This window comes from Taurulus bubalis (assembly GCF_910589615.1).
Source record: "Taurulus bubalis genome assembly, chromosome: 16".
NCBI classification, from domain to species: Eukaryota; Metazoa; Chordata; class Actinopteri; order Perciformes; family Cottidae; genus Taurulus; species Taurulus bubalis.
In genome coordinates this window covers 6424063-6440946 of record NC_136604.1, presented here as the reverse complement: position 1 = coordinate 6440946, position 16884 = coordinate 6424063, and the positions used below count along the sequence as shown (strand labels likewise).

The following is a 16884-nucleotide window of genomic DNA, read 5'->3' as shown; positions in this document are numbered from 1 at the left end:
TACAGCACGCCGGCGTGGGCCAAAGCCGGCCGCCGCAGAGAAGCCCCGGGCCAGCCTGGACGGGCCTCAGGCTGTCTGGGCCCCGTATATATATCTGCTTCCATAACAGCCCATCTGCACGTGGCTTGGCCTGGTCCATCTTCAACCCCGGTGGCCCAAAAGATTAAGGCTCCTGCGCAGACTTTGCTGCTAATTAAGGCACCGACCGCCATACAGTTGTTCGGGCCATTACCAAAGCAATGGTTCGTGGCTAAGCGAGCTGCTTTGGCACCAAATGTCTCTTTATCGTTATTGCCTCTACGATTCAGAGCAGGCTCCTTTTCTACAAAGTAAGACGGCGTGACGTTTCACCACATGAACCTTTAGCATTTGCATCGTTATGGATGGAGCACAGAAAACAAACGATGTAGCGGTACGGGTTCTTCAAACCACCTCAGGAGGTCAGGAATGAGATCCATCAGAAATTGGTGTGGCTATTATAAATATATTGTCATAATGTCGTTGTGCAGCGTTTTAAAGTCTATGACCTATCGAGCATGCAACATGCATTATCTTATCGTTTGAGTAACGATGATGCTTCTCTTAATTATTTGTAAATAAAGTAATGTGATCGAATGTTTGGTTTGATTTTTTTACTTATTCAATAAATTGTGTTGTCGGGGCACATAAACTGTATAAATACACCTCATTGTACACGGCGTCTGCAATACCGAGGAGACGGAGAGGTAAATACAGCGACACGAGGTCAGAGGCCGTCTAACAGCTTATTTTCTCATCAAGCCAGTCTCACTTAATCACCTTAGCAGAATTAGTTTGAAATTAGCCCTCTTTCGAACTCCCCGTCCTCCATCTTTCCCCTCCTTTCCACCCAAGTCATTTTCACAGCTTTATGGATTAGACAGATTACTCGTCTGAAACTCTGTTTTTCTTCTGTTCTCTCCGCCCCCCCTTCCATCGCGAGGGGCGTCAAAGCCAGGATGCAAATTGGCTCGACTTGTTCGCTTTACCATTCAAATCTGTTACAGATTCATAACACAACAAAAACTCCCAGTTGAAGTCTGTGAGCCGAGTATGAGACAAACAAAACATTTTTTGTTTCTCTATGTTGTTGTTTTGCGTCGCTCACTTTACTCACTCAGTGCTTCGGTCTTTTTTTTGCGGCCATTTGAGTTGCTTCCTGGTCGGCACATTTTTGTAGGTGAAGGCCCGGGGGGTGCCCTGGGCCTGTGCTGTGTGTGTGTGTGTGTGTGTGTGTGTGTGTGTGTGTGTGTGTGTGTGTCTAAGGCCCCGCTCAGTATTCCATCCATTGTTAAAGTGGTGGAATGACACAGGGTCTGTGTTCATACAAAGCCACCACTATTTACCTCTACACTGGAAGAAGCAGTCGGGGAATAAGTGAAACACAACCGTGGGAATACAGAAGCTTTCAACCTTGTTTGGGAATTATTCTCAGTGGTTTGACATTCAGGTGTGGCAAAGCGACCGACTCATAGCTGTATGATGAGTAAATAACATGGAAATGCCATCAGGTGCCGCTTTGGCATGGCACCGAAACACATGTTCCCCAACACAGAAACACACATGCGACTGTGGTTTTTGAGGGTTATGTGTGTTATTTTGTGTTTCACTGCCAGTTAATCCAGGTGTTACAAGGGATCTGAGTTGTGACGTCAGATGACTATACTATAAATAGTAATTTGATTTGTCATCGGAAATACTACCTTCCCGAAAGGAGGAGCATGGGGGATGCGGGGAATAAAGAAAGAAGCGCGGGAAATATGATAAACAGATGAGTAATATTATGGTCAGATCACTATTTTCCACTTGTGATTGTGGAAATTATAATTCATACGACACACCCTTAAAAACATTCACCCTGCCAACGGAATAATGACGATGCCTTTTTCTTCATAAGCGCTCTACTGCAATCGATCGTCTGAGAAATAATCAGCTTGTTTGATGACCAATAAATGATTGAAGGGAATTGTCAACGTCAAGAGTGGCAAACATTTGGGAGCGGCTTTCTCAAACGTGCCGCTTTTTTAGTTTAAATTACACATGTTAGGACTTTCAGACTAATGGTTGGTGTAAGCAAGGCATTTAAAGACGTCACCTTCGCATCTGGACAAATTGCGATGGGCATCTTTCACTTTTTTCGAACATTTTCGAGATTAATAAAAAAAATCAATAGAAAGTTTGTTATTTGTGCTGCCTAGAAAAGTTTGCCATGTGGTTGTTTTCTGATGTTTTTTAGGAAGTAGACCATCTCGTCTTACTTACGAACCCCAACAGACTCAAAGTGAATATGCCTCATCACCACAAGCCTGTATTTTCTTTATTTTTATAAATAAATGTACACCTCCTCTTGCTCATGCTCTGGCATGCAAACACAATACATCCCCTTTTCTTTGTTCAGTTCGAGACTCACAGTGGATTTTAGTCAGTCTAGTGATGATTGAGGCGTTTCTGCTGGGCCTTTTCCACATTATATGTTGTCTTTTAACAGCCACAAATGATATGGCTTTTGCACCCACCCCCCAAAAAAGAAAACAAACTATTTCCCATATTACTATAATTATTTGGGCGGGGGATTTTATAAATTACGAAAATGATCCTAAATGACAAATGCGCGCGCGCATGGGTCCTACAGCGGTGCGCGTGTCATTTCCTGTCTAAAGAGACAGCGCAAGCGGTTTGCGCAAACGCATGTGTGAGTGTGTGTGTGAACAAAATCCATCTTTCACTTTCACTTCAAGGCTCCATTGACTCGGTGGTGACGGCGCATTCAGAATAATTAAAACAGTTTAAAACAAAGTTGCAACATACATTCAACTCAGGGAAACCAAGAGAAACCCACCCGCCCGTCATGGCGTTTAAGTACCCGGCTGCACGAAGGGACGAGAGTAAGGTCAGTGTTGACGGCTTTCTGCTTTCTTTCTCTCTCTTTCTCTCTCCTTCTCTCTCCCGTCTTTCCGTGAAACGACGTGGTGGACACGCACGAGCGGGACCAGGAAGAGCCCGGCCACTGAGTTGAGGGTTAGAAATGGCGACTGACCGAGGCGGAGAATCAAAAACAAAACTTTGAGGAGGAACGTGTTTCACTTCACGTCCTCGCGACGGATGAGTCAAAAGTCCTCGCACGAGACCGACGTGTCCAGTCCGCTTCCTTGAGGTTTTGTCGCAGTTAAAGTAGCTTTAGGTTTCCTGGTGACCGCATGATATGATAATACTTTATGACTGAGGTGTATGCAGGGCTGGTGACGTCACAGGGTCGCTGTTTGCAAACTCCCGTAGCCTCCTAAAAGCATTTTGGATGAGGCCCAAAATGAAAGTTATCCCTCCAGCACCCTATTTATTATATATATTCATGAATATATGTGTGTATATATATATATATATATGGGTTTAAAGGCTGTTTCAAATAATGAATTACTGGTCTACATCTATTTAAATTGAATGTAGTGCTGCAAAGATATTCAATTCACTATCAAAGACCATTAACAAAACCATTATACAAATAAATAAAAAAGCTGTAATTCAAAATTTCTCAATAAACTGAGCATTTGAAACCCACTATACTGTATGCCACTTCACTGCTGTGTAATCGTAGACTGTACAGCCCTCTTAGGGGATGACCCCAGTGTCTTCCATGCTTAGTACGGCCCCGGCTATCTGTTTCCCCCAAATCGGACTGAAACTTGCCCCGTTGCCACGGTACTACACGGTACAACACTCTGCGGTGTTTGAGACCGACGCACTGTTGAGTAAGGCGTACATCGTTGTTTACCAGCCTCAAAAGCTGACAAATATCGACGAGGCGGTTGACGGAAGTACCCATGTGCCCGTTCTTGTTTCACCTGCAGGTGGACGACCACCATGGGACTAAGATCTGCGACCCCTACGCCTGGCTGGAAGACCAAGATGGACCAGAAACCACGGTACGTGTTCACCGTCTCGCAGAAAGCTTGAAGCCGCATCATGACCAAACAAAAAGTCCTGCAAATCCCATCGTCCCTCTCTCTCTCTTTCTCTCCTTTTTGTGTCTCAGGCCTTTGTTGAGGAGCAGAACAAACTGACCATGCCGTACCTGGAGCAGTGTGCTGTGCGGCCTCAGTTCCACCAGCGTCTCACCGAGCTCTATGACTATCCCAAATACAGCTGCCCTTACAAAAGAGGGAAGAGGTACGAGTTGAAATTGAAAGAATAGGCACTGCAGGTCCCAAAAAACTGCTTGTTGTCATGTTATTACATTTTTTTCACCAGGTACTTCTACTTCCACAACAAAGGCCTCCAGAACCAGGATGTGCTGTACGTGCAGGACTCTCTGGATGGAGCCGCCACCGTATTCTTTGACCCCAATACCCTCTCTGAAGATGGCACTGTGGCACTGAAGAGTGAGTCAACACTTTATTCTGCGCAAACGTATCATGCCCCCTGGGTGGAGATGCAAAAAATGACAGATGTGCTGAGTCCCCTCCTCCTTTTCTTTGTCGCCCTCTCTTCTTTTTATCCAGTGGGCCGGCTGTCCGAGGAGTGTGAATATTTCGCGTATGGTTTGAGCAGCAGCGGGTCCGACTGGGTGACGGTGAGCTTCATGAAGGCGGAGGATCTCGCTCCGCTGCCCGACGTGCTAGAGAGGGTTAAATTCAGCTGCCTGGCCTGGACTCACGATGCCAAGGGCGTCTTTTACAACTGCTACCCGCGCCAGGAAGGCAAAACTGACGGTTGGGAGGATTCACCAATACACACAAGAAACGACACCTTTGCTGCAAGACGTTCACCAATGCGTTCAAGACTTAACCCTCTCTGTTGATTTTTTTAAATTTTTTTTCCCCACTAAAGGCACAGAGACCACCTGCAACATCAATCAGAAGCTCTTCTACCACTTCATCGGCGCCAAACAGTCGGAAGACATTCTGGTTGCCGAGTTCCCCGAACATCCCAAGTGGCATAGCTCAGTAACCGTAAGTCCAAAGTAATCAGGGCAGTGAAAAAGTTCATTAGTGAAATAAGGTATTTAGATAATTTACTTAGTAAATGAGCAAATACGACATGTAATCGAATCAAAATAACGTAATTTATCCGATAGGAACTGCACAGAACGTCCAACACGACCAAGCGTAAACAACATGCAACTGCAGCTTAAAAAACGTTAAGATGTCCACCTCTGGCTACTTAAAATTCTCAATACATGAATAATAAATAGGGTCAAGGTGGTGTTTTTATTAGTTACATTCCACTGTTGAATCAATGTGATTTAAAGCTTCATCGGAGCTCTAATTGACGTTCTCAAAACCGAATTGCAAATCTACAAAAACCTCATCTTTCGAAATTCTCCCTTAAGTTGTGCACACTTTTGTCCACCAATAGTAGCTGTGAGCAAGTTAAACGTTGTCTACAGGCAAAGACAACATGCCTCCCTCTGTCTTTCTTTGCTTCCTTCTTTCCTTTCCTCATTCCTTCCTTTTTTTTTTTTAAATGTTTGACCAGATATCGGATGATGGCCGATACGCTGTCCTGTCCATCACTGAAGGCTGTGAACCCGTCAACCAGCTGTGGTACTGCGACCTTCAGCTGCTCCCCGACGGCATCACAGGTCCGTAACCTCTGGCGTGATTGGGACTTCTGTCTGCACATAGGATGATATAGTATTACGGATACATTCTTTTTTTCTTTTTTTTTTTTTTAAAGCAATATCCCCCCCATTTATTTTCTTCCAACAATCACCTCCCTGCTCACAAAAACAAAATATGAATGTTACACTTAAATAGATTGTTTTAATTGATGTAAGGCGAGCTGTCCACTAGGTCGTCAAAGCTCGTAAGCATTGATGCGTATTGATCCCCAAATGGATCGGTGTGCAAAAAACATTTATTGAGAATGCCTTGCTAGAATAAAGCATTTCATGAGAAGTTAATGTCTCTGGAAAAAATACACCATTATCAGATGTTTCTATTTATTTAAAGGCTATTCTTTAGGGCATTCTCTTTTTTTGTTAACCTGCCAGTAATTTTCCCGATTTGTTCAAGGACTTGGCAAGATATTCACTTAATGGATGTGTGAGAAATAAATACAGCAATGCCTCATCCACATCCAAGCTTGAAGCGGAAACAATTAGTGATTTAATTAATGGATTATCAAAAATAGTTGGCGATTACTTCTCGGTTCATTAATGATTTAATTGACCAACTAATCGTTGCTGCTCTATAATTCCTATTGTTTTCATTTCAATTGTTAGTAGCAATTAAACACAGATTATTGGAAAAACAAACCAGCTTCTCAAGAGTGCAGAAAAGTTTAAAGCGCAGCCAGTGACTCACCGGTTACTTCACCGGATGTTGAGATTTCAAAATTCACTTTGCAACCTGTTTTCTGGTTAAAAAGAGAAATCTCTCACACGCAAAGGAATGTGGACACTTTCTAGTGTTGAGTACATATGTTATTGGTCTTCACAAGTCATCATCATTCAGATGGACAGGTGTGGCTTTGGCTTTGCTTAGAGATGCAACCCCTCACGGTCAATGATGGAGATGAATAGGATGTGTTTATTTATTTTGGTTGTAATTGTATTCATCTTCTGCTCCAGGTGTGCTGCCCTGGGTCAAGCTTGTCGACAACTTCGACGCCCAGTACGCGTACGTCACCAACGAGGGAACCGTGTTCACGTTCCGCTCCAACTTGGACGCTCCTCGGTACCGTCTCATCAACATCGACATCCAGAAACCAGACAGGCAGCACTGGACCACCCTCATTCCACAGCATGACAAGGACGTCCTGGGTGAGACATGGGAGGACGTCAAACTCATTTTAGTGAAGGGGCCACATGCTGCCCATTTTGATCTCAAGTGGGCCGGACCAGTGAAATCATTGCATAATAACGCATACATAATGACAATATTTCTCTATGTTTAAATCATTGGTGAAGGTTTTTGCATGATAAACCCTATTTTAAGGTATTTCTTCAATAAACTAGAAACATAAAGACCAACAATTCAGACATCAGCCCACTGTTTACCTACCTGGGCTCTCCTCTGCAGATTCCCTTGCAATTGGGCAATATTTTTGCAGTAGTACAATCAATTGCGTCTGTGGCTCAATGGTCAGCATCCCCGTCTTACAATTAAAGGATCAGTGGTTTGAGTCCCAACTCAGGTAATTTTAACAATTATCCCGCGGGCCAGACTGGACCCCTTGGCGGGTCGTATGTTTGACGCATGCTGTAGAATGTACAGCAGAGGACGTGCGTTTTAAAGCCACAGCGGCAGTTTGGAGGTTTTGTAAAACAAAACGGACCTCCGTTGGAGCTTCCGAAAACTCCACCGAGCTTTAGAAATGCGTCAAGGGGTTTTGTCCGTGGATTCGCAGTTCCACAATTCAGCTCTTTTTAAAATCTTGCAAAATCCTTTTTCACAGAATATCTGTCCTAATGTTGCGATGATAATCCAACCGCAACAATTGGGAAGTTCTGTGTCTGTGGTCGAAGGCCTTCGTCAGAGGGCCGTCTGTTTAAAAAGTGAAACCTGGTTGATATGCACTTAGTCGTCTTCTTCTTTTTTTCTTTCGTGACTCATTGGAATGATGGTAACTCTACCTAGAGACCACAAAAACGCATCACAGTGAATAACCGAGTTTCCGCTAATTTTTCTTTTTTTATAAACGAGGTTAAAACATTCAGTCCGTGTTTTCTAGCACTAAAATAATGTTGCAGTCACACAAATATGACTCCAGTAAGTGTGGGCCGCTGTGTAAACGGGTAGTGAATGACACTTCTGTAACCATGTAAAGTAGGTCCACCCTAGTTTTCCATTTGCTGTGGTTTTGTGCAGCATGCATGTCCCATCTGGGTGAAGCAGCACTAGACACTCGTTGGCATCAAATCATCACTGTATAATACATGCAGTCCACAGTAAGGAGTTGACAGTTACATCCGATGACATGTGAGTCCGTTTAAAGACTTGCATGTTATCCACCAACTCAATAATACAGCTTTGAGCTTTACATTGAGCGCATTGCCCTCGTCTCTCTTCTCACCCGATGGGAGGTTGTTGTCTCCTCTCTGATGACGCCTTCAATAAATACGTCCAAAATATTAATTCCTCACACCATTTCCCCTCCCAAATTGGCCCTAGTAGTGGTGGTGGTTGTGAAATAGAATGTAACCGCTTTATAAAGTATGAAGTCACCGGTTCGTCAGTTCTCTCTGCGCTGTCCTCGTCTTGAGACGACGACTCTCCAAAGGCCATATAAGGCTTTGCGCTCACTTTGTGTAATGAATGGGGGACCGGAGAGAAGACGGCTTGTGCAGCACCACCGAGTCCTGCTGAGTGTGTCCTGCATTTCATCACAGCTGAAGACTGCCTCCTGCTGGCGGTTGATGAGATTTCACCATGTATGCAGTGTAGTCTAGACCTGCGTTAATCCTTGCAGTTGCATCTCAGTTAACGGAACTAATCAATGTGGTCGTATTCAATGTTTGGTCATTATGTTTGGCTTTGTCCCAGGATCATGAGTTGACTCCTTATTTGTATTTCTTTTTATGATGCATCGGGATAATTGGCAGAGAGGAAGCTGCCACTGGTAGTAACATAGGAAGGAAAACAAACAACATGTATGCCGTTTCTCTCAGATACGGTGTTTTCTAGAAACACCAGGCAGCTTTCACACGTTGTCATGTTCACTTTCTATCACTTCCTTTTAAATGTTTTTTTTAATATATCCTTCCGCAGGCCTGGTCTCCTGTGTGAACCAGCACCACCTGCTGGTCAACTATGTCCACGACGTGAAGGACGTCCTGCAGCTGTGTGAGCTGTCCACGGGCCGGCTGGTGAGGAGCCTGCCGCTGGACGTCGGCACGGTGGCCGGAGTGAGCTGCAAGAAGCAGCACTCTGAATTCTTCTACAAATTCTCCTCCTTCACTACACCTGGTGACTCTCCTCAAGTTCATAAATCCTATTTTAGCTTAGTCTAATATTGGCAAAATGAGAGAATAACAACGCAGTCAGAAAGTTACTAATCCCACATGACAAATAACTGCAAAAACAATTCCTATCAATGCATACAAATAATTAGGGTCACTCTATTGATTTTGATTAGGGCTAAATAGGCTGATTAATGTTTTTCGACAAAATGTTGAAAAATGTCCATTATGTCTTCTTTAAATGTGTTGTTTTGACAGTCCAACACATTGTATTCAGTCTGCTCGCATGTAAAATATTGATATAGATGTGAAATGCTCACACTTGAGAAGCTGGAACCAGGGTATTACTTTCTTTGCATTTTTGCTTGACAAATAAATTGTTTTATTTACTCGATTTATTGTTTTGACCGGAAATAAATGATACATATATGTCTTAGATAATACATGTTTTGCTGCACGTGCTAAAATAGCTAAGGTAATGGAAGTTCCAATACTTTTAAAATAATGCTTCAAAAGTCAGAAACTGTAAGTACGTAGTCTGTCGTCTAATCATCTCAACACATGAACTGTCGGTTATTAAAAGTATTCCCACGCAGTGAGTTAACCGCACAGTAACCTCTAACCTGTGTGACCACCCCCAGGTATCATTTACCACTGTGATCTGAGCGAGTCCGACCCAGAGCCCAGCGTGTTCAGGGAGGTGGAGGTGAAGGGCATCAAGCAAGAGGACTACGAGATCAGCCAGGTAACAAACGACCTGCTGCCTGTTCACTGTTTTCTATTCCCGTCATCCTATATAGGTTATTCTTGTTCTGGTTGTTTTATTGCATCTACTGCATGTTTATCATCATGATTCAGATTTCCCAGTATCTTTATTAAATGTGGTTGAGGAAGTGGTAAATGGTCTCAGCACTATCTTCTCACATGCATTTCCAGGTGTTTTATCCTAGTAAAGATGGAACCAAGATCCCCATGTTCTTAGTTCACGCCAAGGGCCTGAAGAAGGACGGCACTCATCCCGTCTTCCTGTATGGCTACGGGGGCTTTGAGGCTTCCATACAACCGTACTACAAGTGAGCACACTCCTTCCATGTTGTGTATGTGTGACGGTACTAGAATCAAACGGAGCAATTTTAGAAAGACATGTGTACATATTATCAGCGCAGTAACATTGATTGTACTCTCATGGCTTTCTCTCTGCTCTGTGGTCAGTGTTGCTTACCTGCTGTATGTGAGACACCTGGGAGGCATCCTGGCTGTGGCCAACATCAGAGGAGGGGGAGAGTACGGCCTCACCTGGTACAAAGGTACAGACATCCAAGAAAGACATTACTCTATAGATGCCGTGACTGCACTGTCCTCTCCACATTCAAATCCCAAATCAAAACCCACCTCTTCAGAACTGCGTTTAATGTATGACTGTGTGCTCTTATTGTTTTTATTTATTTGTATCTGTTTTATTATTCTACTTGTTTTATTGCATAGTTTTTAGGACATTGTAAATGTTGTGTAAAGTGACTTTGAGTACTAAGAAAAGCGCTATAAAAATGAAATGCATTATTATTATTATTATTATTATTACTGTTTTAATGAGTGAACAGCAGCGCCATAATGCTGCCCCAGTGTGTGTGTGTGTGTGTGTGTGTGTGGGCGGCGGGGGATTCTATGGCCCTGATCAGACAAGGTGTGTTTTGCAACTCGAAGAGCACACACAATGTTTCCTTTCTCTTTAAAAAGAAAAACGATTACAAAAAGATGGAACGGCGCGGTGGAATAACGGCGCCCCCACCTGTGTGAGAAGGGGCTTTAGCCCGTGTTTATTAGGAAACATTAAGCGTACGTTTTCTATCGTCTACTTCTGTGCTCACACCACTTCTGCTGATTCATTGTGTGTTTGCAGCGGGCACGCTAGGGAACAAGCAGAATTGCTTCGATGACTTCCAGTGTGCAGCAGAGTATCTGGTCCAGGAGAAGTTCACCACGGCCAGCCGCATCGCCATCAACGGAGCCTCTAATGGCGGCCTGCTCGTGGGTGAGTGGCAACCCATCAACTGTGTGCCTTTTTTATGGGTTCATGCATTTAGTGTGGAGAGCAAGGAACAAGTAGAAGGGTTTTAAAAGGTGCACCCTGCAAACTATTATGTTACACTTAGGAGTTGGAATCTTGCCTCTCGTGTTTTTATAGCTACATCTGCTCTTTTGATTTAACATTGACAAAGGTGTAAATTATTTAAAAACAATTCAACAAAACCTGTTTTAAATCAAAAACCTTCCACTTTTCTTGAGGGAAAGTTATCCTCCATAACCAACATAAAAAAACAACAACATACTAATAATACTAATAATAAGCCTTATGTATGGTGCTAGAAAGGCAGAATGATTGCTTAGTGCAAGGTCCACCAGTAAAATGAACAAAACGTAGTATATGAGGCGGTATACGGCCGGGCCGTGGTGGTATTCTGGATGGATGTGGATGTTTTCCTGCTTTTTGACCCTTTTGCCTTTTAAGTGCCGGCTTAATGGAGCTGTATTTCTACTTCCTTCTCACTTCACCGGCTCCTCCCACACCCTATGCAGTTTACCTCGAGGCTACAAACAATACATTTACTGAACACAACATGTTTTTACTTTTCTTTGCAAAGCCAACTAAGAGCCGGCTAAGATCACCGGCCCACCGCAGGCCTCGGCTGCCTTGATCACAATGCGTTCTTTACATCACATATTTGGCATAATTCGTAATGTAAAATTAATTTTAACAGTAGTTAGCTGCTTATTTTCAATTAATTTAGCCATTAAACAGCACATTAAGCAGAGCAGAGTCACATCATTTACCAAAAGGCTGGTTGCCATATGGTGTGTGAGCGGCGATTTAGGAGTGTGTGCGTGTGCGTGTGAAAAATGTGTGTGACAGATTTAATTTTGCTTTCACACACAGCGGCATGCGTGAACCAGCGTCCAGACCTGTTCGGCTGCGCCGTGGCAGAAGTCGGGGTGATGGACATGCTGAAGTTCCACAAGTTCACCATCGGCCACGCCTGGACCACCGACTACGGCTGTTCTGACGACCCGGAGCAGTTCAAGTGGCTCATCAAGTACGAGAAAGAGGGCGAGAGAAAACAGACTCACTAGACGACACTTGATGCTGCATGAGAACACGTTGGAGTTATCGTACATCCTCGTGTCTTGCCGCCGTCTCGAGCGATCAGACTAGTTGCACCGAGTGTGGCTCGGCTGGTCGGAATAGATTCATAGGGAGGTTGTAGCTCATGGGGATGAGTGGTCGTCCTGCAACCACAAGGTAGCCGGTTCGATCCCCAGTTTCCCCATAGCTTGTATGTCGAAGTGTCCCTGAGCAAGACACTGAACCCTAAATTGCTCCCCGGGCGCCTCACTAGGGGCTCCTTGAAATACCAAGGATAGGTCAAAATGCAGAGCAAGAATTGTGAATCTGTGGGACTGATACGGGATTATTCTATTTTTCTTCTTCTAGATTTTGATTGTATTGACAATATACAACACAGGATTGCACGTTGCACTGTAGTTGGAGCCCCAGCCATGCTGCACACACAGAAAATGTATAAACAGATTTAAATTAGAATACAAAAAAAACTATATGAAGGTACAAAAGGAAAGAAATATGTGACTAAATGATATAAATGTATCTGCTGATCATGTTGCTTCTAGCCATTCACATTAAGATTAGTTAAAACGTGTTTACAACTAGATTTAAGTATGTATGAAATGTGTGACTGGTAAAAAAAAAAAAAAAAGTATAGTTCAAGAACCAAACTGTCCATAAACGGTGAGCATAAAGCAACATGGTGCACGACTGATTATAATGCACTTCCTCCGGATCCTCAGTAATACAACTCTGGGCTGGACTCCCTCTGGAGTGGTTCTCTCACCTTCAGATCTTTCTGCAAAGTTTACAGTCCGTGTTGTATTCTTGCCACACGTTGATGCTTTTTCTGCTCTGATTGCAGCGTGACTTGCTGAGGGAAATCTTTTGTTGATGGATCTCTGTGCCGTTTCCTCGTCTCCTCGCCTTGTTATCTAGCGCCGCATCTCTGTTCGCAGCAGTCGATGCTAGTTGTCGTTTGTATTCACTCGGCTTTGTTTTTCTTTTAGCTGAATCTCAAGACTATCTGTAAATAGTTCTTATGCATGTTTAGTCTTTGTTGGTTTCAATAATCTCAAGGGCCAAAACCCGAATATTTTAATACTTGACTAGTAGGTATCTTCAATTTTGGTATTCGTATATTCGTTGAAAGACATGTCTGGCTGAGTCCTTTCCCTCGTCATGTCCGAGCTCACGTTTCTTCAGGACAGCCCTAATAATCTCAAAGTGCTATTTAATAAATAGCAGCAAAGCATCTGAATCACACAATACAACTACTTACTTATTTTCTCTTCTCTCTGACTTTTCACAATATTCTCTCTCCCCCTCTCTCCAGGTATTCCCCTCTCCACAATCTGCCTCTGCCCCCCTACTCTGGCCCTCCCTACCCCGCCGTCCTGCTTCTCACAGCCGACCACGACGACCGCGTGGTGCCTCTCCACACCCTGAAGTACTGCGCGGCCCTGCAGCACGGCGTGGGCAGCAGCGCCGTGCAGCGGCAGCCTCTGATGGTCAGGGTGGACACCCGGAGCGGCCACGGCGCCGGGAAGCCCACCACCAAGGCCATCTTGGAGGACACGCACATCTTCTCCTTCATCGCCGAGACACTTGGGCTGAGCTGGACCGATTGACGAGTTAGTGACGATGTAAAGGACGCACACAACGAGGTGGGGGCTTTTTTTAGGGGGTGACTGATCTATTCTCTTTTTGACATGCTTTTACTGGTACAACGAAAGTAAACGGTTGGAGAAAAGATGTAAGAAAATAATAAAGTAATAATACCACCGACTACAGTGTGAAAAAAGAATCTGAGATACTAACTATAATTCTTCTTTTAAAACAACGCTTGTCTAATGTGTTACAATCCAAGTAGATCTAATTCGACCTGAATTGTTCAGCATCACTGATGGAAAAAGTATTGAATAAAGTAAAAGAAGCAATATCTGTTTTTTTATTTTTTATTTAAATGTTGCATTAACATTGACTGATGGAAAATAACAAAAGTGCCCCGGTGACATCAGGGTTTTGGGTGCGGTCTATTTACTGCTACGTCCCTTGTTCTGCAGTTGCACGACGTTCTCCACTTCTTTCTCCACATTTACTGTCAGCTGTCAATCAACCATCGAATGAAGTATCAAATAAAATAAAATATACCTAAGACTGGCTTTAATCAAAGCTTCTTCAGTAATGAACGCAGTATATCTTGTTGAATAATGAGTAAAATATTAACCATTTGAAAAAATCTGTGATCTGGTTAATTGTTCCACCACAAACCCCTTGTAAAAAAATAAATAAAGAATTGTTAAACAGTTCCTTTTTAAAAAAATGCCATGTATATGCAATCTTTCTTTGTCCAGAAACTAGTAACTTAAGTTATCAAATAAATTAGCAGTTAATAATACTAATACGAATGTAATGCAAGTAGAAGTACCATAAAATAAAAACCAAATAAGTTCAAAGTAAAGTACCTCAAATACTATTGAGTACATTACTTGTGTTTTGTGGCATTAAAAAAAGTAAATTCGGGTCAAAATGACCCATCAACACATATACATATACACTCGTACACGGGTCATTTTTACCCGAAGACAACACAAGGGTCATTTCTCTAGGGCGTAGTTTTGATTTGTGTCAGCAGGTGGCAGTATGGGACCACACACAAAGAAGCTCCCCTCTCTGTGCTCCAAACGCCTCAAGGTCAAAGGCCGGGTGTCCGTTCGGCGTCTTTCTGCTCGGCTGCTCCACTGAGGGCTCAAACCCGGAAGACGGAGCACGGTAAACGCTTTGGCAAAGCGGGACGCATCTTGTGTGACGCGCCAACAACGGTAGTTAGAACGCACACACAAAACGAAGGGAGACGGGAGGAGAGAGGAAGACGGGGCGGAAATCCTTTAAAGTGTGCGGGAAAAAGCCGAGCGATGACAGACGGCAGATGTATGGCGAGACGGCGAGAGGCAACAAGCGGAGAGAGACTGAAAGTGCACTTATGGAATCTCAAGACAGATGAGTGTTTAAACTGTCAAGAAAAAAAAAAGAACAAAAATGGAAACACTCTGCCAGCCAACCGCAGAGACGGTGAGAGAACTTGTCCACTCGGTCACTCAGAGTTTAATCTCTGCTCAGTGGAAAGTTCTGATTTCGTCAGGCTGAACCCCGGGCTTTATCTAAGTACCCTCTCAGCGGAGAGATAGGATGGGAAAAAGGAGAGGAGGGGGGGCAGGGAAGGAGGATTTGCAGACAATGACTCGTTGCCACGAGGGGCAAAGTGGTTGAATGAAGCCGGGGAAGACAAAGCCGGTAATAAGCCGGACATATGAGAGCCGGGGAGCGAGCTTTAAGACCATGCAGGAGAGAGACTGACGCTCTGAGGGTCCCAGAGGATGGAGCAGGCTTTTGCTGCTTCATTTCCCTCATTCATTCTCTCACACACACACACACACACACACACACACACACACACACACACACACACACACACACACACACACACACACACACCTCCACCTTCCCCCCAAGCACAACGCAGCCTTCACGGCTCTGTGTTCTCTAGGGTGGAGGTACACAAGCTTTTTTTACCTACAAAGGCCCTCACCGTCTCGCACTCGCAGGTCCCCATCGGTCCCTCCATTTGTTTGCCCCCCCCCCCCCCCATAACGTAGGGATTAATTTCTCAAAGCCGATTTGAGCTGCGGTACGCTTCGGCGAAGAGAGCAGAAGTTTTGTGCTGAGGGGAAGTTTCCCCTTCACACTCGCTTTAGAGGTGGACCGCTCTCCCCTTTATGCCGCTCGCTTTAATCTTCACACGGAGCGGCGGGAGCGAGGGATGGAGGGAGGACAAGAAGGGGAGAGGGCTCTCCACACACAGCTGGGAATCACTAATGTTTCTTTTTACGGAGGTGTCGTCTGCTTCCCCGTGTGCCTCTTTGAATCCTTCTGCTTCTTCCTGTTCCCTCGCTGGCTTTTCCTCACTCTCATTTGTCCGTTGCCTTTCCAGCTTGAAAGGTTTCTTTTATCACAAAGGTTGTGTTTATATTTTTTAATATTAGAATTATTATTATTATGAGGTTGTATCTGATAATGATGAAGTAGATCAGAGTGACTGGTTTGTGTGTCATGCCCAGGGCGTTGTGTGTAGAGGGCATCGGGGATTCATTAGTTTTACAATTACAGCTTCCTAGAGCCAAAGGTGACATCTTTAATAAATAAAAATTGCAACCAGCAGTCCTAAATGTCATTGTTTTACTTTATTATTATTATATAAAGCTGGAACAAAAGGACATTTGGCATTTTTGTTTGATAATTGACGCAAATATTTAATCAAAACATTTGTTCTTGTATGTGGGAGGGTCATGGCTTCAAGAACGCTTCAAGGCTGCTTTAAGTAATATATATATATATATATATATATATATATTTTTTTTTTAAAGGTATTACATGCGCCTCCCCTCCAGGCCTTTTGGTGTGGAGTCTGGCTTTGAAAGGAAATCTACCTCTATGATGAAGTTATTTTAAGGCCTTTAACACATCTTGAGTGTCGTCTGGATTTGGGGCAAAAAAATGTAATGATTATTTTCACGTACAACTATCAATATTTAGCATTTTGAAACACAATTTGCTTTTAATCTCTCGGAAGAATCCCGGCCCGTCTCCCTGTCTCATTCACAGTGAATAAACAGGCAACTCTGATTGAGGATTTACGCTGAAAACTGTGAGAAGCCTGATAAAATACTGACGAAAACAACCACACACACACACACACACACACACACACACACACACACACACACACACACACACACACACACAGAGGAGCGTTACTGTGGGATATGTTGTTTGCATACTAAGACAT

General features: G+C 43.8%; 1 protein-coding gene across 1 annotated transcript; it reads left to right on the top strand.

Moving 5' to 3' along the window:
• Positions 1–2866: 2866 nt before the first annotated feature.
• On the top strand, positions 2867–14304 carry LOC306749239 (prolyl endopeptidase; the record flags this gene model as incomplete). Its single annotated transcript, XM_079232503.1, has 15 exons — positions 2867–2908; positions 3864–3938; positions 4049–4182; positions 4264–4394; positions 4515–4724; positions 4843–4964; positions 5491–5596; positions 6587–6778; positions 8727–8924; positions 9559–9662; positions 9854–9990; positions 10130–10224; positions 10818–10949; positions 11853–12009; positions 13372–14304. The coding sequence occupies 15 exons, from the start codon at positions 2867–2869 to the stop codon at positions 13664–13666; spliced, it is 2130 nt and encodes a 709-aa protein (XP_079088629.1). The 3' UTR covers positions 13667–14304.
• Between the last annotated feature and the right edge of the window lie 2580 nt (positions 14305–16884).